This window comes from Bombina bombina, chromosome 5 (genome assembly GCF_027579735.1).
Source record: "Bombina bombina isolate aBomBom1 chromosome 5, aBomBom1.pri, whole genome shotgun sequence".
NCBI classification, from domain to species: domain Eukaryota; kingdom Metazoa; phylum Chordata; class Amphibia; order Anura; family Bombinatoridae; genus Bombina; species Bombina bombina.
The window spans coordinates 628,962,882-628,984,653 of NC_069503.1; the positions used below are offsets into that span (position 1 = coordinate 628,962,882).

At 41.8% G+C, this 21,772-nt stretch overlaps 1 protein-coding gene across 1 annotated transcript in view; it reads left to right on the forward strand.

Annotated features, from left to right (window-relative positions):
- NFX1 (nuclear transcription factor, X-box binding 1) overlaps positions 1 to 21,772 on the forward strand; it is a 588,547-nt gene that overhangs the window by 540,619 nt on the left and 26,156 nt on the right. The window contains exons 22-23 of the mRNA XM_053714588.1: positions 19,805 to 19,950; positions 20,408 to 20,512. Coding sequence (XP_053570563.1) covers positions 19,805 to 19,950; positions 20,408 to 20,512 — 251 coding nt within the window. The remainder of the gene's footprint in view (positions 1 to 19,804; positions 19,951 to 20,407; positions 20,513 to 21,772) is intronic.

Sequence of the window (21,772 nt, forward strand, 5' to 3'; positions counted from 1 at the left end):
CAAAAGCAAGGCGGCAGGGGTCCCAATATAAAACAAGTAGCTAGAAATCCCTCCAGGGTAAGATATTCAGGGAAGATGAGTAAAGAAACGTTATTTTAAAACAGGTTTTACTAGCACGTCTCAGGAGCTCTATGCACACACGTCTGCTCTATTCACAGGCTAGCTCCGCCCCCCTGCGCAGTTTCTTTTAAGTACAGTGCATGCAGATGCATGTGAGAGGGTCTGGTGTCCACTGAAAACGTTCCTAGAAGGCTTGAAATACCCCCCTGGGATAGTTGAAGTCACAACAAAGGCTGTGGCTGGGACTGTAGTGGGGTTAAAATTGCAAATGGCTCCGGTTTCCACATTTTAAGGGTTAACAGCTTGAAAATTGGGGTGCAATACTTTGAATGCATTAAGACACTGTGGTGAAAATTTGGTAATTGGATAATTCCTTCATAGTTTTTCACATATTCAGTAATAAAGTGTGCCCTGTTTAACATTTAAAGAGACAGTAACGGTTTTGTTTTAAAATGGTTTTTGTACTTTATTAACCAGTTTAAGCCTGTTTAACATGTCTGTACCTTCAGATAGATCGTGTTCTGTATGTATGGAAGCCAATGTGGTTCCCCCTTCAAATATATGTGATAATTGTGCCATAGCGTCCAAATAGTAAGGTTGCCCAGGATGATTCCTTAGATGAAGGAAGTAGAGATAGTTCTACATCTTCTCCTTCTGTGTCTATACCAGTTATGCCCGCGCAGGCGACCCCTAGTACTTCTAGCGCGCCAATGCTTGTTACTATGCAACAATTGACGGCAGTAATGGATAACTCCATAGCTAATATTTTATCCAAAATGCCAGCATTTCAGAGAAAGCGCGATTGCTCTGTTTTAAACACTGTAGAGCAGGAGGGCGCTGATGATAATTTTTCTGTCATACCCTCACACCAGTCTGAAGTGGCAGTGAGGGAGGGTTTGTCAGATGGAGAAATTTCTGATACAGGAAGAATTTCTCAGCAGGCAGAACCTGATGTTGTGACATTTAAATTTAAATCAGAGCATCTCCGCGCATTACTTAAGGAGGTGCTATCTACTCTGGATGATTGTGACAATCGGGTCATCCCAGAAAACTTGTGCAAGATGGACAAGTTCCTAGAGGTCCCGGTGCACCCTGATGCCTTTCCGATACCTAAACGGGTGGCGGACATAGTGAATAAGGAGTGGGAGAAGGCATACCTTTTGTCCCTCCTCCTATATTTAAGAAATTGTTCCCTATGGTCGACCCCAGGAAAGACATATGGCAAACAGTCCCTAAGGTCGAGGGGGCGGTTTCTACACTAGCCAAACGCACGACCATTCCCATTGAGGACAATTGTGCTTTCAAAGATCCTATGGATAAAAAATTGGAGGGTTTGCTTAAAAAGATTTTTGTACAGCAAGGTTACCTCCTTCAACCTATATTCATGCATTATTCCTGTCACTACAGCGGCGTGGTTCTGGTTAGAGGAACTGGAAAAGTCGCTCAGTAGGGAGACTCCGTATGAGGAAGTCATGGACAGAATTCACGCACTTAAGTTAGCTAATTCCTTTATTTTAGACGCCGCTTTGCAGTTAGCGAGATTAGCGGCGAAAAATTCAGTGTTTGCAATTGTGGCGCGCAGAGCGCTCTGGCTAAAGTCTTGGTCGGCGGATGTATCTTCCAAGACAAAATTGCTTAATATTAAGACCCTTTTTGGGCCAGAATTGAAAGAAATTATTTCAGACATCACTGGGGGAAAGGGCCATGCCCTCCCACAGGATAGGCCTTTCAAGGCTAAGAATAAGTCGGCAGCCTCTAGACAAGAGGGTAACGCTTCCCAGACTAAACCAGCTTGGAAACCAATGCAAGGCTGGAATAGGGGTAAACAGGCCAAGAAGCCTGCTGCTGCTACCAAGACAGCATGAAGGGGTAGCCCCCGATCCGGGACTGGATCTAGTAGGGGGCAGACTCTCTCTCTTTGCTCAGGCTTGGGCAAGAGATGTTCAGGATCCCTGGACACTAGAAATAGTCTCTCAGGGTTATCTTCTAGAATTCAAGGAACTACCCCCAAGGGGAAGGTTCCACATTTCTCACTTATCTTCAAACCAAATAAGTAGACAGGCATTCTTACATTGTGTAGAAGACCTGTTAAAGATGGGAGTGATATACCCAGTTCCAACTGTGGAACAAGATCAGGGTTTTTTTACTCAAATCTGTTTGTAGTTCCCAAAAAAGAGGGAACTTTCAGACCAATTCTGGATTTAAAAATTCTAAACAAGTTTCTCAGAGGTCCATCTTTCAAAATGGAAACCATTCGAACAATTTTACCTACAATCCAGGAGGGTCAATATATGACTACCGTGGATTTAAAGGATCTACATATTCCTATCCACAAAGATCATCATCAGTTCCTAAGGTTCGACTTTATGGACAAACATTATCAGTTCGTGGCTCTCCCATTCGGACTAGCCACTGCTCCAAGATTTTTCACAAAGGTGCTCGGGTCCCTTCTAGCGGTTCTAAGACCAAGGGGCATTGCAGTGGCACCTTATCTGGACGACATTCTAATTCAAGCGTTGTCTCTTTCCAAGGCAAAGGCTCATACAGACATTGTTCTAGCCTTTCTCAAATCTCACGGGTGGAAGGTGAACGTAGAAAAGAGTTCCCTGTCTCTGTCGACAAGAGTTCCCTTTTTGGGGAACAATAATAGATTCTTTTGAAATGAAGATCTTCCTGAAAGAAGTCAGAAAGTCAAAGCTTCTAAACGCTTGTCAAGTTCTTCTCTCTATTCTGCAGCCTTCCATAGCTCAGTGCATGGAAGTAGTAGGGTTGATGGTTGCAGCAATGGACATAGTTCCTTTTGCTCGAATTCATCTAAGACCATTACAACTGTGCATGCTCCAGTAGACAGGATCACCTGTCTCAGGGAATGAGTTTCTGCAGTCCAAAGTGGGTCATTGTCACGACCGACGCCAGTCTATCAGGCTGGGGCGCGGTCTGGGATTCCCTGAAAACTCAGGGTTTATGGTCTCGGGAAGAGTCTCTTCTCCCGATCAACATCCTGGAACTGAGAGAGATATTCAATGCTCTCCGAGCTTGACCTCATCTAGCGAAGGCCGGATACATAAGATTCCAGTCAGACAACATGACGACTGTAGCTTACATCAACCATCAGGGAGGAACAAGGAGTTCCTTGGCGATGAGAGAGGTATCCAAAATCATCAAATGGGTGGAGGATCACTCCTGCCACCTATCTGCAATCCACATCCCAGGAGTAGAAAACTGGGAGGCGGATTATCTGAGTCGTCAGATTTTCTATCCGGGGGAGTGGGAACTCCACCCAGAGGTGTTTGCCCAGTTGACTCAATTATGGGGCATTCCAGACATGGATCTGATGGCGTCTCGTCAAAACTTCAAGGTTCCTTGCTACGGGTCCAGATCCAGGGATCCCAAGGCCACTTTAGTGGATACATTAGTGGCGCCTTGGTCGTTCAACCTAGCTTATGCGTTTCCACCGTTCCCTCTCCTTCCCAGGCTTGTAGCCAGGATCAAACAGGAGAAGGCCTCAGTGATTCTGATAGCTCCTGCGTGGCCGCGCAGGACTTGGTATGCAGACCTGGTGAATATGTAATCGGTTCCACCATGGAAGCTACCTTTGGGACAGGATCTTCTAGTACAAGGTCCATTCGAACATCCAAATCTAATTTCTCTGCAGCTGACTGCTTGGAAATTGAACGTTTGATTTTATCCAAGCGTGGGTTTTCAGATTCAGTGATAGATACTCTGGTCCAAGCCAGAAAACCTGTGACTAGAAAGATTTACCATAAAATATGGAAAAGATATATCTGTTGGTGTGAATCCAAGGGATTCTCCTGGAGTAAGATTAAAATTCCTAAGATCCTCTCCTTTCTCCAAGAAGGTTTGGATAAGGGATTGTCAGCGAGTTCTCTAAAAGGACAGATTTCTGCTTTATCTGTCTTGTTATACAAACGACTGGCAGCTGTGCCAGAGGTACAAGCTTTTGTACAGGCTTTGGTCAGAATCAAACCTGTTTACAGACCCTTGACTCCTCCTTGGAGTCTAAATTTTGTTCTTTCAGTTCTTCAGGAGGTTCCGTTTGAACCCTTACATTCCATAGATATCAAGTTGCTATCTTGGAAAGTTCCATTTTTGGTTGCTATTTCTTCTGCTAGAAGAGTTTCTGAATTATCTGCTTTGCAGTGTAATCCTCCCTATCTGGTGTTCTATTCAGATAAGGTTATTTTGCGTACCAAGCCTGGTTTTCTTCCAAAAATTGTTTCCAACAAGAATATTAACCAGGAAATAGTTGTTCCTTCTCTGTGCCCGAATCCAGTTTCAAAGAAGGAACGTTTGTTACACAATTTAGATGTAGTCCGTGCTTTAAAGTTCTATTTAGAAGCAACAAAGAATTTTAGACAAACCTCATCCTTGTTTGTCGTTTACTCTGGTAAGAGGAGAGGACAAAAAGCTACTGATACCTCTCCTTCTTTCTGGCTGAAAAGCATTATACGATTGGCTTATGAGACTGCCGGACGGCAGCCTCCTGAACGAATCACAGCTCACTCCACTAGGGCTGTGGCTTCCACATGGGCCTTCAAGAACGAGGCTTCTGTTAATCAGATATATAAGGCAGCGACTTGGTCTTCTCTGCACACTTTTGCCAAATTTTACAAATTTTATATTTTTGCTTCTTCGGAGGCTGTTTTTGGGAGAAAGGTTTTGCAAGCCGTGGTGCCTTCTGTTTAGGTAACCTGATTTGCTCCCTCCCTTCATCCGTGTCCTAAAGCTTTGGTATTGGTTCCCACAAGTAATGGATGATGCCGTGGACCGGACACACCAATGTTGGAGAAAACAGAATTTATGCTTACCTGATAAATTACTTTCTCCAACGGTGTGTCCGGTCCACGGCCCGCCCTGGTTTTTTAATCAGGTTTGAAAAATTTTTCTTTTTCTTTATACACTACAGTCACCACGGCACCCTATAGTTTCTCCTTTTTCTCCTAACCGTCGGTCGAATGACTGGGGGGCGGAGCCAGAGGGGGAGCTATATGGACAGCTCTTGCTGTGTGCTCTCCTTGCCTTTCCCTGTAGGGGAGGAGAATATCCCACAAGTAATGGATGACGCCGTGGACCGGACACACCGTTGGAGAAAGTAATTTATCAGGTAAGCATAAATTCTGTTTTTTTATCTGTATCTGTTTTTAGGTCTAGACCTTCCCTTAATGTATGACAACCAGAAAAGTGTAATAAAACATTCATTTATAGTGTTCTCCCCGGGGGGCCTATTAAGTAGGCGCACCGACCTGCCAATTTTAAGTTACAACACGGCTAAAATTTAAGCCAGTATTAAGCTAACATTAGTTAAAGGGACAGTATACACCAATTTTCATATAACTGCATGTAATATACAGTACTATAAAAAAGAATATGCAGAGATGCTGATCTAAAAATCCAATATATAACCTTTTAAAAACGTATTTAGAAGCTCCCGGTTAGGCTGCGTCTCCAAGTAAAAGAGGCTGTGAAAGCAGAAAGAGCAGACACTCCCCTCTTCCCTGCATAGGAAAAGACAGATTATACAAACAGGAGCCGCAGGACTGTGTAGAAATCAATATTCAAACTTTGGGGCTTGGTTAGGAGTCTGAAAATCACCACAATGCATTGTTACAAGAACACTCCCAGAGGGGCTTTATAAATGGATCATCTACAAAACCTTTATGCAAAGAAAAATCTAGTGTACAATGACCCTTTAACATTACATGTTTTCTTTCCTAAGATATATGGAGAGTCCACAACATCATTCAATTACTAGTGGGAATATCACTCCTGGCCAGCGGGAGGCGGCAAAGAGCACCACAGCAAAGCTGTTAAAAGGCCACTAAACCCAAAATCTTTCTTTCATGATTCAGATAGAGAATAGAAATTTAAACAACCTTACAATTTACTTCCATTATTTATTTTGCTTCATTTTTTAGATATCCTTAGTTGAAGAAAAAGCAATGCACATGGTGAGCCAATCACATGAGGCCTCTATATGCAGCAACCAATCAGCAGCTACTGAACATATCTAGATATGCTTTTCAGCAAAGGAATATCAAGAGAATAAAACAAATTAGATAATTTAAGTAAATTAGAAAGATGTTTAAAATTGCATTCTCTTTCTAAATCATAAAAGAAAAAAATGTGGTTGTCATGTCCCTTTAAATGTCACTCCCCTACCCATAATCCCCAGTCATTCTCTTTGCCTCTGTAAATGGAGGTGGTGTAGTTTGGTGTCTGAAGAAAAAAATTGATTTCTTTTTGCTACAAGCAAGATTTTTGGGTATATCTGTAGTCCATGTCAATCTCTGCAGTAGAGTAGTGGTGGCTTTAAAGCCGTTAGAAAGTTGTGAGGTAGTCCGTGCTTGGTGTTCTAACATATTTGCTGCCCATGGTATAGAAAGCCAGAGTTAGTTACTCTGTTCTTTCTTTTTCTTCAGGTCTCTGTAAGGAGTATGTGTCCTTTCACGCTTAGTATGGTGTCTACCTGCCGGACAGCTAGATGTGCAGTTAAGTGCTTTTGTCTTCTAGGTTTGGAGACTTGCACTTATATTTAACAACAAAATACGCATTATTGTTTTGGGCACATTAAACCCTTGGTGGGGTTTTTATTATGGCAGTGTGCAGGCACAGGATATGTATGTGTGAGACTTAAGGTTAACCTTCCTTTATGTATAGGAAAGGGTTTACTTTTTATTTGTGGCTCAGTTTATTCTGTTGTGTGTTAAAAGTTCCTTTTGCTTGGTTTTGTTGGAGCAATGGGTCTTTATTTATTTTTTGTTTATGTTTGCACTTGATGGCAGTGTTAAAGCTATTGTCACAGTTTGACTTTAAGAGGGCTCAGTTTGCAGAGACTCTCATCTCAGCTTCTTCTTAGTGTTTTTGCCGCCTCTGTGTTCGCGCTTTCACTTTGCGCTCTGTTAAGCAAGCCGGTCACAGTATTCACTGTCTCTTCCGCTCTTGGTGTTCTCACAAAATATCCTTAGACAGAACATGACATGGTGCTGGTTGTGTTTAGGTGACCGGCAAGGTTATTTGGCAAGCTCTTTTTTGTTCTCTCCAAATGGAGAGCAGGTAGGGCACCTCAGTTTGCTGAGTTGTAGAGGGCCTTCATTGGGGTTTGTCTTTTTGAGCACTGTACTTACCAGGAGTGAACAATTGGGAGGCGGATTTTTGAGCAACAGATCTTTCATCCGGGGGATTGGGAACTCCATCCGGAAGTATTTTCCAGTTTAATCCTCAATTGGGGGCAGCCAGAACTGGATCTCATGGCTTCTCAGCAGAATGCCAAGCTTCTGAGGTACGGCTCGAGGTCAAGGGATCCACAGGCTTTCTTGATAGATGCTGTGGCGGTTCCTTGGAATTTCAGTCTAGCCTACATATTTCCAAGCAGGAGAGGGTGTCGGTGATTCTCATAGCGCCGGCGTGGCCTCACAGGATCTGGTATACAGATCTAGTAGAAATGTCGTCTCCACCTCCGTGGAGACTCCTTCTGAGGAAGGACCTTCTACTTCAGGGTCCTTTTCTTCATCCAAATCTTGTTTCTCTGAAGCTGACTGCTTGGAGATTGAACGCTTGATTTTTCTAAGCGTGGGTTTTCAGAGTCGGTCATTGAGACCATGATTCAGGCTTTTAAGCCTGTGACAAGAAATATTTACTATAAGATATGGTGTAAATATCTGTATTGGTGTGAATCCAGAGGCTACTCTTGGAGTAGAGCCAGGATTCCTAGAATTTTGTCTTTTCTCCAAGGGGGTCTGGAGAAGGGTTTGTCAGCTAGTACTCTAAAAGGTCAGATTTCTGCGTTGTCTATTTTGTTGCATAAGCGTTTTGCGGATGCGCCAGACGTGCAATCTTTTTGTCAGGCTTTGGTTAGGATTAGGCCTGTGTTTAAGCTTGTTACTCCTCCCTGGAGTCTTAACCTTGTTCTTAGATTTTTACAGCGGGCTCTGTTTGAAACTACAAATTCCTTAGATATCAAGATGTTATCTTGGAAGGTTTTGTTTCTTGTTGCTATTTCTTCTGCTCGGAGAGTTTCTGAACTCTCGGCTTTGCAGCTTGATTCTTCTTATCTTATTTTTCTTTCTGATAAGGTGGTTTTATGTACTAAATTAGGTTTCCTACCTAAGGTTGTTACAAACAAGAATATTAATCAGGAGATTATGGTTCCTTCTTTGTTTCTTCTCCTAAGGAGCGTTCTATCTTCAGGTGACTAAGGACTTTTGTCAGTCTTCTGCTTTGTTTGTTTGTTTTTCTGGGAAGCACAAGGGTCAGAAAGCTACCACTAATTCTCTTTCTCTTTGGCTAAGGAGTATTATTCATTTGGCCTATAAGACTACTGGACAGCAACCTCCTGCAACTTGGTCCTCTTTGCATATTTTTTCAAAGTTTTATAAATTTGATACTTTTGCCTCAGCTGAGGCTTCTTTTGGGAGAAGGGTTCTTCAAGCGGTGGTGCCTTCTGTTTAGGTCGTGTCTCTCCCTTATCATCTGTGTCCTCTAGCTTGGGTATTGATTCCCACTAGTAATTAATGATTCCGTGGACTCACCATATCTTAGGAAAGAAAACATAATTTATGCTTACCTGATAAATGTATTTATTTCCGGATATGGTGAGTCCACGGCCCACCCTTTATTTAAGACAGTTATTTTTTTCTAAAACCTCAGGCACCTCTGCACTTTTGTGTTATCTTCTTTTTCCATTTTTCCTTCGGCCGAATGACTGGAGGTTATTGGTAAGGGAAGTGACATATATAGCAGCTTTGCTGTAGTGCTCTTTGCCTCCTCCTGCTGGCCAGGAGTGATATTCCCACTAGTAATTGATGATTTCGTGTACTCACCATATCTGGAAAGAGAGAAATTTATCAGGTAAGCATAAATTATGTTTTTTACTAAACTGACACAATTTGGCTAACCTCTCCTCATAGAATAAAATCTCCATACCACTTATTAGTTGTTGTTTTTTTTTTTTTTTTTCTTTACTTCTCTGAATTTCTAATTCTGCAATGTGCTTTTTTAAAATTAGTTCCCTAAATTGCTCTCCATGCACAAAGTGAGGCCTTAGCAGGTATTGATATAGTGACAGAATAGTGTTTTTTCCCTTGTACCTATGCCTCTTTTAATAACACTAGTATCTTATTTGCCTTAGAAGCTTCTGCCTTGCATTGCACAATTATTTTTAGCTGGTTATCTATAAGTACACCTACATTATTTTACTCTTCTGTTTTTGCCAAATCTAGTTCCATTTAAATAATAGGTAGCCTGCATATCTTTATTTCCAAAATGTAGGGACACTGAACCCAATTTCTCCAACATAGGTGTGTCCGGTCCACGGCGTCATCCTTACTTGTGGGATATTCTCTTCCCCAACAGGAAATGGCAAAGAGCCCAGCAAAGCTGGTCACATGATCCCTCCTAGGCTCCGCCTAACCCAGTCATTCTCTTTGCCGTTGTACAGGCAACATCTCCACGGAGATGGCTTAGAGTTTTTTAGTGTTTAACTGTAGTTTTTATTATTCAATCAAGAGTTTGTTATTTTAAAATAGTGCTGGTATGTACTATTTACTCAGAAACAGAAAAGAGATGAAGATTTCTGTTTGTATGAGGAAAATGATTTTAGCAACCGTTACTAAAATCCATGGCTGTTCCACACAGGACTGTTGAGAGCAATTAACTTCAGTTGGGGGAACAGTGAGCAGTCTCTTGCTGCTTGAGGTATGACACATTCTAACAAGACGATGTAATGCTGGAAGCTGTCATTTTCCCTATGGGATCCGGTAAGCCATGTTTATTAAGATAGTAAATAAGGGCTTCACAAGGGCTTATTAAGACTGTAGACTTTTTCTGGGCTAAATCGATTCATTATTAACACATATTTAGCCTTGAGGAATCATTTAATCTGGGTATTTTGATAAGATTATATCGGCAGGCACTGTTTTAGACACCTTATTCTTTAGGGGCTTTCCCAAATCATAGGCAGAGCCTCATTTTCGCGCCGGTGTTGCGCACTTGTTTTTGAGAGGCATGACATGCAGTCGCATGTGTGAGGAGCTCTGATACTTAGAAAAGACTTTCTGAAGGCGTCATTTGGTATCGTATTCCCCTTTGGGCTTGGTTGGGTCTCAGCAAAGCAGATACCAGGGACTGTAAAGGGGTTAAAGTTAAAAACGGCTCCGGTTCCGTTATTTTAAGGGTTAAAGCTTCCAAATTTGGTGTGCAATACTTTTAAGGCTTTAAGACACTGTGGTGAAATTTTGGTGAATTTTGAACAATTCCTTCATATTTTTTCGCAATTGCAGTAATAAAGTGTGTTCAGTTTAAAATTTAAAGTGACAGTAACGGTTTTATTTTAAAACGTTTTTTGCACTTTGTTATCAAGTTTATGCCTGTTTAACATGTCTGAACTACCAGATAGACTGTGTTCTGAATGTGGGGAAGCCAGAATTCCTTCTCATTTAAATAAATGTGATTTATGTGACAATGACAATGATGCCCAAGATGATTCCTCAAGTGAGGGGAGTAAGCATGGTACTGCATCATTCCCTCCTTCGTCTACACGAGTCTTGCCCACTCAGGAGGCCCCTAGTACATCTAGCGCGCCAATACTACTTACTATGCAACAATTAACGGCTGTAATGGATAATTCTGTCAAAAACATTTTAGCCAAAATGAACACTTATCAGCGTAAGCGCGACTGCTCTGTTTTAGATGGAAGCTACCTTTGAGACGAGACCTTCTTGTTCAGGGTCCGTTCGAACATCCGAATCTGGTCTCACTCCAGCTGACTGCTTGGAGATTGAACGCTTGATCTTATCGAAGCGAGGGTTCTCAGATTCTGTTATCGATACTCTTGTTCAGGCCAGAAAGCCTGTAACTAGAAAGATTTACCACAAAATTTGGAAAAAATATATCTGTTGGTGTGAATCTAAAGGATTCCCTTGGGACAAGGTTAAAATTCCTAAGATTCTATCCTTCCTTCAAGAAGGATTGGATAAAGGATTATCTGCAAGTTCCCTGAAGGGACAGATTTCTGCCTTGTCGGTGTTACTTCACAAAAAGCTGGCAGCTGTGCCAGATGTTCAAGCCTTTGTTCAGGCTCTGGTCAGAATCAAGCCTGTTTACAAACCTTTGACTCCTCCTTGGAGTCTCAACTTAGTTCTTTCAGTTCTTCAGGGGGTTCCGTTTGAACCCTTACATTCCGTTGATATTAAGTTATTATCTTGGAAAGTTTTGTTTTTGGTTGCAATTTCTTCTGCTCGAAGAGTTTCAGAATTATCTGCTCTGCAGTGTTCTCCTCCTTATCTGGTGTTCCATGCAGATAAGGTGGTTTTACGTACTAAACCTGGTTTTCTTCCAAAAGTTGTTTCTAACAAAAACATTAACCAGGAGATTATCGTACCTTCTCTGTGTCCGAAACCAGTTTCGAAGAAGGAACGTTTGTTGCACAATTTGGATGTTGTTCGCGCTCTAAAATTCTATTTAGATGCTACAAAGGATTTTAGACAAACATCTTCCTTGTTTGTTGTTTATTCTGGTAAAAGGAGAGGTCAAAAAGCAACTTCTACCTCTCTCTCTTTTTGGATTAAAAGCATCATCAGATTGGCTTACGAGACTGCCGGACGGCAGCCTCCCGAAAGAATCACAGCTCATTCCACTAGGGCTGTGGCTTCCACATGGGCCTTCAAGAACGAGGCTTCTGTTGATCAGATATGTAGGGCAGCGACTTGGTCTTCACTGCACACTTTTACCAAATTTTACAAGTTTGATACTTTTGCTTCTTCTGAGGCTATTTTTGGGAGAAAGGTTTTGCAAGCCGTGGTGCCTTCCATTTAGGTGACCTGATTTGCTCCCTCCCTTCATCCGTGTCCTAAAGCTTTGGTATTGGTTCCCACAAGTAAGGATGACGCCGTGGACCGGACACACCTATGTTGGAGAAAACAGAATTTATGTTTACCTGATAAATTACTTTCTCCAACGGTGTGTCCGGTCCACGGCCCGCCCTGGTTTTTTAATCAGGTCTGATATTTTATTTTCTTTAACTACAGTCACCACGGTATCATATGGTTTCTCCTATGCAAATATTCCTCCTTAACGTCGGTCGAATGACTGGGGTAGGCGGAGCCTAGGAGGGATCATGTGACCAGCTTTGCTGGGCTCTTTGCCATTTCCTGTTGGGGAAGAGAATATCCCACAAGTAAGGATGACGCCGTGGACCGGACACACCGTTGGAGAAAGTAATTTATCAGGTAAACATAAATTCTGTTTTTTTTTCTTTTATGATTCAAATAGAGCATGGCATTTTAATCAACTTTCTAATTTACTCCTATTATCAATTTTTCTTCGTTCTCTTGATATCTTTATTTTAAAAGCAGGAATGTAAATCTTAGCAGCCAGCCCATTTTAGGTTCAGCACCATGGATAGAGCTTGCTTATTGGAGGGTTACATTTAACCACCAATAAGCAAGCATAACCCTGGTTCTCAACCAAAAATGGTCCGGCTCCTATGCGTCACATTCCTGGTTTTTAAATAAAGATAGCAAAAGAACGAAGAAAAATTGATAATAGGAGAAAATGAAAACGTTTCTTATTACTGCATGCTCTATCTGAATCATGAAAGAAACATTTTGGGTTTAGTGTCCCTGTAAATGTACCAGTATTTAAAGGGATACGAACCCCAATTTTTTTTTTCTATCATCATTCAGATAGAACATGCAATTTTAATTAACTTTCTAATTTACTCCTATTATCAATTATTCTTCATTCTTTTGTTATCTTTATTTAAAAAGCAGGAATTTAAAGCTTATGAGCCGTGCCATTTTTGGTTCAGTTCCTGGGTTATGCTTGCTTATTGGTGGCTAAATGTAGCCGCCAATAAGCAAGCGTTATCCAGGGTGCTGAACCTAAAATGGGCCGGCTCCTTAGCTTTACATTTCTGATTTTTAAATAAAGATAGCAAGAGAACGAAGAAAAATTGATAATAGGAGTAAATTAGAAAGTTGCTTAAAATTGCATGCTCTATCTGAATCATGAAAGAAAACATTTGGGTTTAGTATCCCTCGCTGTAAGTCTCATGTGCCATGTACAAACCCATTTTTGTAAACCCCCTTGCAGAACAATTACATCCTGCACTGATCTAATCGCCTTACACAACTTTGTATCATCCTCAAAAATAGAGTTGTTGCTATTTAATCCTTCCTCCACGCCATTTTATAAAAATATTTAAAAGAACAGGGTCCAGTACTGATCCTCGGGGGACCCCACTTATTACTTTTGTCCAAGATTAGTATCATCCATTTACTACAACTTGTTGCTCCCCTACCTGCACGTATTTTGAACAGCATCAAATTCTACTGCCATCTAGTGCTCTTGGTGATGTATAACATTGTTACACGTATTTCTCTTGTTAAGTGTATCCAGTCCACAGATCATCCATTACTTGTGGGATATATTCCCTTCCCAACAGGAAGTTGCAAGAGGATCACCCACAGCAGAGCTGCTACATAGCTCCTCCCCTACATGTCATATGCAGTCATTCTCTTGCAACCCTCAACATAGATGGAGGTCGTGAGAGGACTGTGGTGTTTTATACTTAATTATTTCTTCAATCAAAAGTTTGTTATTTTTAAATGGCACCGGAGTGTGCTGTTTTTTTCTCAGGCAGTATTTGGAAGAAGAATCTGCCTGCGTTTTCTATGATCTTAGCAGAAGTAACTAAGATCCACTGGCTGTTCTCACACATTCTGAGGAGTGGGGTAACTTCAGAAAGGGAATGGCGTGCGGGGTCTCCCGCAACTAAGGTATGTGCAGTAAAATATTTTTCTAAGGAATGGAATTGACTAAGAAAATGCTGCTGATACCGAAGTAATGTAAGTAAAGCCTTAAATGCAGCGAAAGCGACTGGTATCAGGCTTATTAATGTATGTGCAGTAAAACAATTTTCTAAGTAATGGAATTTGACTAAGAAAATGCTGCTAATACTGACGTAATGTAGTAAAGCCTTAAATGCAGTAGAAGCATCTGGTATCAGGCTTATCATTAGAGATACATACTCTTTAAAAAGATGTTTTAAAACATTTGCTGGCATGTTTAATCGTTTTTTTGAGGTACATTGGTGATAAAACTTATTGGGGCATAATTTTTCCACATGGCTAACTTAATTTCTGCATAGAAACAGTTAACTGAGGCTTCCCACTGTGGTAATAATAAGTGGGAGGGGCCTATTTTAGCGCTTTTTTTTGCGCAGTAAAAATTCAGACTCAGTCTTCCTGCTTCTTCTTGCATGATCCAGGACGTCTCTAGAGAGCTCAAGGGACTTCAAAAGTCATTTTGAGGGAGGTAATCAGTCACAGCAGACCTGTGACAGTGTGTTTGACTGTGTTAAAAACGTTTTTTTCTCTATTGATTATCCGGTTTGGGTATTAAGGGGTTAATCATCCATTTGCAAGTGGGTGCAATGCTCTGCTAATTTAATACATTTACTGTGAAATTTTGGTTGGTATAACTGATTTGGTTCATTGTTATTTCAACTTGAGACAGGTTTTGTGCTTCTTAAAGGCGCAGTAGCGTTTTTTATTTTGCTTGTAAACTGATTTTGAAGTGTTTTCCAAGCTTGCTAGTCTCATTGCTAGTCTGTTTAAACATGTCTGACACAGATGAATCTGTTTGTTCATTATGTTTGAAGGCCAGTGTGGAGCACCATAGAAATATGTGTACTAAATGTATTGATTTCACTTTAAATAATAAAGGTCAGTCTTTATCTATAAAAGAATTATCACCAGACGACGAGGGGGAAGTTATGCCGACTAACTCTCCTCACGTGTTAGTACCTTCGCCTCCCGCTCAGGGGGCGCGTGCTAATTTGGCGCCAAATACATCAGAGACGCCCATAGCAATTACTTTACAGGACATGGCTACAATCATGAATAATACCCTGTCAGAAGTATTATCTAGATTGCCAGAATTGAGAGGCAAGCGCGATAGCTCTGGGATTAGGAGAGATGCAGAGCGCGCTGGTGCTGTAAGAGCCATGTCTGATACTGCGTCACAGTTTGCAGAACATGAGGACGGAGAGCTTCATTCTGTGGGTGACGGATCTGATCCGGGGAAACCTAATTCAGAGATCTCTAATTTTAAATTTAAGCTTGAGAACCTCCGTGTATTACTTGGGGAGGTTTTAGCTGCTCTGAATGACTGTAACACAGTTGCAATTCCAGAGAAATTGTGTAGGCTGGATAGATACTATGCGGTACCGGTGTGTACTGACGTTTTTCCTATACCTAAAAGGCTTACAGAAATTATTAGCAAGGAGTGGGATAGACCCGGTGTGCCCTTTTCCCCACCTCCTATATTTAGGAAAATGTTTCCAATAGACGCCACTAAACGGGACTTATGGCAGCGGTCCCTAAGGTGGAGGGAGCAGTTTCTACTTTGGCTAAGCGTACCACTATCCCGGTGGAGGATAGTTGTGCTTTTTCGGATCCAATGGATAAAAAATTAGAAGGTTACCTTAAGAAAATGTTTGTTCAACAAGGTTTTATCTTGCAGCCCCTTGCATGCATTGCGCCTGTCACTGCTGCTGCGGCATTCTGGTTTGAGTCTCTGGAAGAGGCCATTCACACAGCTCCATTGGATGAAATTATGGACAAGCTTAAATCACTTAAGCTAGCTAATGCATTTGTTTCTGATGCCATTGTACATTTGACTAAACTAACGGCTAAGAACTCCGGATTCGCCATCCAGGCGCAGAGAGCGCTATGGCTTAAATCCTGGTCAGCTGACGTGACTTCTAAATCTAAATTACTTAATATTCCTTTCAAGGGGCAGACCTTATTCGGGCCCGGCTTGAAAGAAATTATTGCTGACATTACTGGAGGTAAGGGTCATACCCTTCCTCAAGACAGGGCCAAATCAAAGGCCAAACAGTCTAATTTTCGTGCCTTTCGAAATTTCAAGGCAGGAGCAGCATCAACTTCCTCCGCACCAAAACAGGAAGGAACTGTTGCTCGTTACAGACAGGCCTGGAAAACTAATCAGTCCTGGAACAAGGGCAAGCAGGCCAGAAAACCTACTACTGCCCCCAAGACAGCATGAAGGAACGGCCCCCTATCCGGAAACGGATCTAGTGGGGGGCAGACTTTCTCTCTTCGCCCAGGCGTGGGCAAGAGTTGTCCAGGATCCCTGGGCGTTGGAGATCATATCTCAGGGTTATCTTCTGGACTTCAAAGCTTCTCCTCCTCGAGGGAGATTCCATCTATCAAGGTTATCAGAAAACCAGATAAAGAAAGAGGCATTCCTACGCTGCGTACAAGACCTCCTAGTAATGGGGGTAATCCACCCGGTTCCGCGGACGGAACAAGGACAGGGATTTTACTCAAATCTGTTTGTGGTTCCCAAGAAGGAGGGAACCTTCAGACCAATCTTGGACCTAAAGATCTTAAACAAATTCCTAAGAGTTCCATCATTGAAAATGGAAACTATTCGAACCATCCTACCCATGATCCAAGAGGGTCAGTACATGACCACAGTGGGCTTAAAGGATGCCTACCTTCACATACCGATTCACAAAGATCATTATCGGTACCTGAGATTTGCCTTTCTAGACAGGCATTACCAGTTTGTAGCTCTTCCCTTCGGGTTGGCTACGGCCCCGAGAATCTTTACAAAGGTTCTGGGCTCACTTCTGGCGGTTCTAAGACCGCGAGGCATAGCGGTGGCTCCGTATCTAGACGACATCCTGATACAGGCGTCAAGTTTTCAAATGGCCAAGTCTCATACAGAGATAGTTCTGGCATTTCTGAGGGCGCATGGGTGGAAAGTGAACGTGGAAAAGAGTTCTCTATCATCACTCACAAGAGTCTCCTTCCTAGGGACTCATAGATTCTGTAGAGATGAAAATTTACCTGACGGAGTCCAGGTTATCAAAACTTCTAAATGCTTGCCGTGTGCTTCATTCCATTCCACGCCCGTCAGTGGCTCAGTGCATGGAAGTAATCGGCTTAATGGTAGCGGCGATGGACATAGTGCCATTTGCGCGCCTGCATCTCAGACCGCTGCAATTATGCATGCTAAGTCAGTGGAATGGGGATTACTCAGATTTGTCCCCTCTACTAAATCTGGATCAAGAGACCAGAGATTCTCTTCTCTGGTGGCTTTCTCGGGTCCATCTGTCCAAGGGCATGACCTTTCGCAGGCCAGATTGGACGATTGTAACAACAGATACCAGCCTTCTAGGTTGGGGCGCAGTCTGGAACTCCCTGAAGGCTCAGGGATCATGGACTCAGGAGGAGAAACTCCTCCCAATAAATATTCTGGAGTTAAGAGCAATATTCAATGCTCTTCTAGCTTGGCCTCAGTTAGCAACACTGAGGTTCATCAGATTTCAGTCGGACAACATCACGACTGTGGCTTACATCAACCATCAAGGGGAGACCAGGAGTTTCCTAGCGATGTTAGAAGTCTCAAAGATAATTCGCTGGGCAGAGTCTCACTCTTGCCACCTGTCAGTGATCCACATCCCAGGCGTGGAGAACTGGAAGGCGGACTTTCTAAGTCGCCAGACTTTTCATCCCGGGGAGTGGGAACTTCATCCGGAGGTGTTCGCTCAACTGATTCATCGTTGGGGCAAACCAGAACTGGATCTCATGGCGTCTCGCCAGAACGCCAAGCTTCCTCATTACGGATCCAGGTCCAGGGACCCGGGAGCGGCGCTGATAGATGCCCTAGCAGCCTCTTGGGTTTTCAACATGGCTTATGTGTTTCCACCGTTTCCGCTGCTGTCTCGACTGATTGCCAAGATCAAACAGGAGAGAGCATCAGTGATTCTGATAGCGCCTGCGTGGCCACGCAGGACCTGGTATGCAGACCTAATGGACATGTCGTCCTGTCCACCATGGTCTCTGCCCCTGAGGCAAGACCTTCTAATACAAGGTCCTTTCAACCATCCAAATCTAATTTCTCTGAGGCTGACTGCATGGAGATTGAACGCTTGATCCTATCAAAGCGTGGTTTCTCAGAGTCAGTTATTGATACCTTAATACAGGCACGGAAGCCTGTTACCAGAAAAATCTACCATAAGATATGGCAGAAATACTTATATTGGTGCGAATCCAAGAGTTACTCATGGAGTAAGGTTAGGATTCCTAGGATATTGTCCTTTCTACAAGAGGGTTTGGAAAAGGGCTTATCTGCTAGTTCGTTAAAGGGACAGATTTCTGCTCTGTCTATTCTTTTGCACAAGCGTCTGGCAGAAGTTCCAGACGTCCAGGCATTTTGTCAGGCTTTGGCTAGGATTAAGCCTGTGTTCAAAACTGTTGCTCCTCCATGGAGCTTAAACTTGGTTCTTAAAGTTCTTCAAGGAGTTCCGTTTGAACCCCTTCATTCCATTGATATTAAGCTTTTATCTTGGAAAGTTCTGTTTTTGATGGCTATTTCCTCGGCTCGAAGAGTCTCTGAGTTATCTGCCTTACATTGTGATTCTCCTTATCTGATTTTCCATTCAGACAAGGTAGTGCTGCGTACTAAACCTGGGTTTTTACCTAAGGTAGTTTCTAACAGGAATATCAATCAAGAGATTGTTGTTCCATCATTATGCCCTAATCCTTCTTCCAAGAAGGAACGTCTTTTGCATAATCTGGACGTAGTCCGTGCCCTGAAGTTCTATTTACAGGCAACTATAGATTTTCGTCAAACTTCTTCCCTGTTTGTCGTTTACTCTGGACAGAGGAGAGGTCAAAAAGCTTCGGCAACCTCTCTCTCCTTTTGGCTTCGTAGCATAATACGTTTTGCCTATGAGACTGCTGGACAGCAGCCTCCTGTAAGGATTACAGCTCATTCTACTAGAACTGTGGCTTCCACCTGGGCCTTTAAGAATGAGGCCTCTGTTGAACAGATTTGCAAGGCTGCGACTTGGTCTTCGCTTCACACCTTTTCAAAATTTTACAGATTTGACACTTTTGCTTCTTCGGAGGCTGTTTTTGGGAGAAAGGTTCTACAGGCAGTGGTTCCTTCCGTTTAAATTCCTGCCTTGTCCCTCCCATCATCCGTGTACTTTAGCTTTGGTATTGGTATCCCACAAGTAATGGATGATCCGTGGACTGGATACACTTAACAAGAGAAAACATAATTTATGCTTACCTGATAAATTTATTTCTCTTGTAGTGTATCCAGTCCACGGCCCGCCCTGTCTTTTTAAGGCAGATCTAAATTTTAATTAAAAACTCCAGTCACCACTGCACCCTATGGTTTCTCCTTTCTTGTTTTGTTTCGGTCGAATGACTGGATATGAAATGTAGGGGAGGAGCTATGTAGCAGCTCTGCTGTGGGTGATCCTCTTGCAACTTCCTGTTGGGAAGGGAATATATCCCACAAGTAATGGATGATCCGTGGACTGGATACACTACAAGAGAAATAAATTTATCAGGTAAGCATAAATTGTTTTTTGCAATACTACTTCCATATACTGCTCCAGATGTGTGCATGCTAGAGTGCCACCTACTTGAATTTCAACAAAGGATACCAAGGGAACAAAGTAAATTTGATTATACACATAAATTGGAAACTTTTTTAAACTCTGTGCTTCATCTGAATCATGAAAAAAGAGGTTGCATGTTCCTTTAAGTGGAAATGAAAATATTTTATATACAGCATCATTTAGAATATATAAGATTTTGTACTTAATATAATATTTTTTTTTTGGGGGGGAAACACCATATTTTGTAATCTATAAATCTTCTTTGTTTCAAATTAGGGAAAGCAAACCAAAAAAAGTCACTGTTTTCCACCGATGAACAGAGACCACCGGAAACTTATCCATGATCTTGCTGAAGTTTACTGTGTAGAAAGCGTGAGCTATGACAACGAGCCCAAACGCAATGTTGTAATCACAGCTGTAAAGTATGTTTACTTACTCACTTTAAAACTCTAAATTTAAAAATGATACTGTACTGATGAGACAGCTTTATTGATGCATCAACCTCAATTCTGTTCATACCTCTGATTTACATTTTCTATGTTTTATGACCACATGTTGAGCCAGTTTAGGTTTTCTGCTGGATGGTGAATTTTTAAATGAATAATGTAATTCTTATTCTTTAAAATTATTTTGAATGTCAGAGATAACATTTATTGGAAGCTACATCAGTCAATTATATAACATCTGTTACGCTCATTTTTAATACTTTTTTGATTTTTGAATGTAACTATAAAAAAAACATATGTATGGCTCATATGGAGTTGAGTGATTATTACCAGAAGAGATAAAATCCTACATGAGCTTCTGGGTTTACTTGTGAAAAAGTTTGCTTTGCTTATAAATAATTTCTCTACTATTAACATGTGTTGTGTTTTCCAGGGGTAAGTCCATGTGCCCCAACGTTTCCCTCATTACTGTGCTTGAAAGAGAGATCCAAGCAAGGCCTCCTCCACCTATTGCGCATTACAGACATCAGAGTGACCGGTAAGAGATTAAAGCATGATATAGGGTCTAGCATCATAGCACATTCATACTGTAACCAATGTAGCCATTTTCAGAAACTCTTCTGGGTATATATCTTTCATGTAAGTGGCAAGATTCCATGAGCTAGTGACATTCCTACCAGGAGGGGGCAAAGTTTCCCAAACCTCAAAATGCCTATAAATACACCTCCAACAACACACATACTTATTTTTTACAAATTTTGCCTTGTGGAGGTGGTGAAGCAAGATGTGCTTGATTTTCTTCTGTGAAAGGCGCTTCTAAGCATTTTGAAGCCCAAATTCCTCTGAGTACAGTGTATTGCCTGTTGATTTAGTGGTTGCACCCATAGGAAATCTTTTCAAAGGCTCTCTGTAATCGGTCGCAGGAATTAATTCCTTGCCTCCCTTTTCAGATCGATGTTATACTCCTATACCATTACCTCTGCTGATATTTTTCAGTACTGGTTTGGCTGTCTGCTATATGTGGTTGGGTGTATGTATAATTTTTTAAGACACTCTCAGCTGTTTGGCGCTTTGTTGAAAAGTTTTAAATATATGTATTTGCTTATATTTGTCAGGTCTATTTCTCTTTTCTGCAGACTATCAGTTTCAGTATGGAATTTATGTTTGGGAAGATTATTTATAATTTTTCTTTCATGTAATTAACAAGAGTCCATGAGCTAGTGACGTATGGGATATACATTCCTACCAGGAGGGGCAAAGTTTCCCAAACCTTAAAATGCCTATAAATACACCCCTCACCACACCCACAAATCAGTTTTACAAACTTTGCCTCCAAGGGAGGTGGTGAAGTAAGTTTGTGCTAGATTCTACGTTGATATGCGCTCCGCAGCAAGTTGGAGCCCGGTTTTCCTCTCAGCGTGCAGTGAATGTCAGAGGGATGTGAAGAGAGTATTGCCTATTGAATGCAGTGATCTCCTTCTACGGGGTCTATTTCATAAGGTTCTCTGTTATCGGTCGTAGAGATTCATCTCTTACCTCCCTTTTCAGATCGACGATATACTCTTATATTTACCATTTCCTCTACTGATTCTCGTTTCAGTACTGGTTTGGCTTTCTACAAACATGTAGATGAGTGTCCTGGGGTAAGTAAGTCTTATTTTCTGTGACACTCTAAGCTATGGTTGGGCACTTTATTTATAAAGTTCTAAATATATGTATTCAAACATTTATTTGCCTTGACTCAGAATGTTCAACTTTCCTTATTTCCAGACAGTCAGTTTCATATTTGGGATAAATG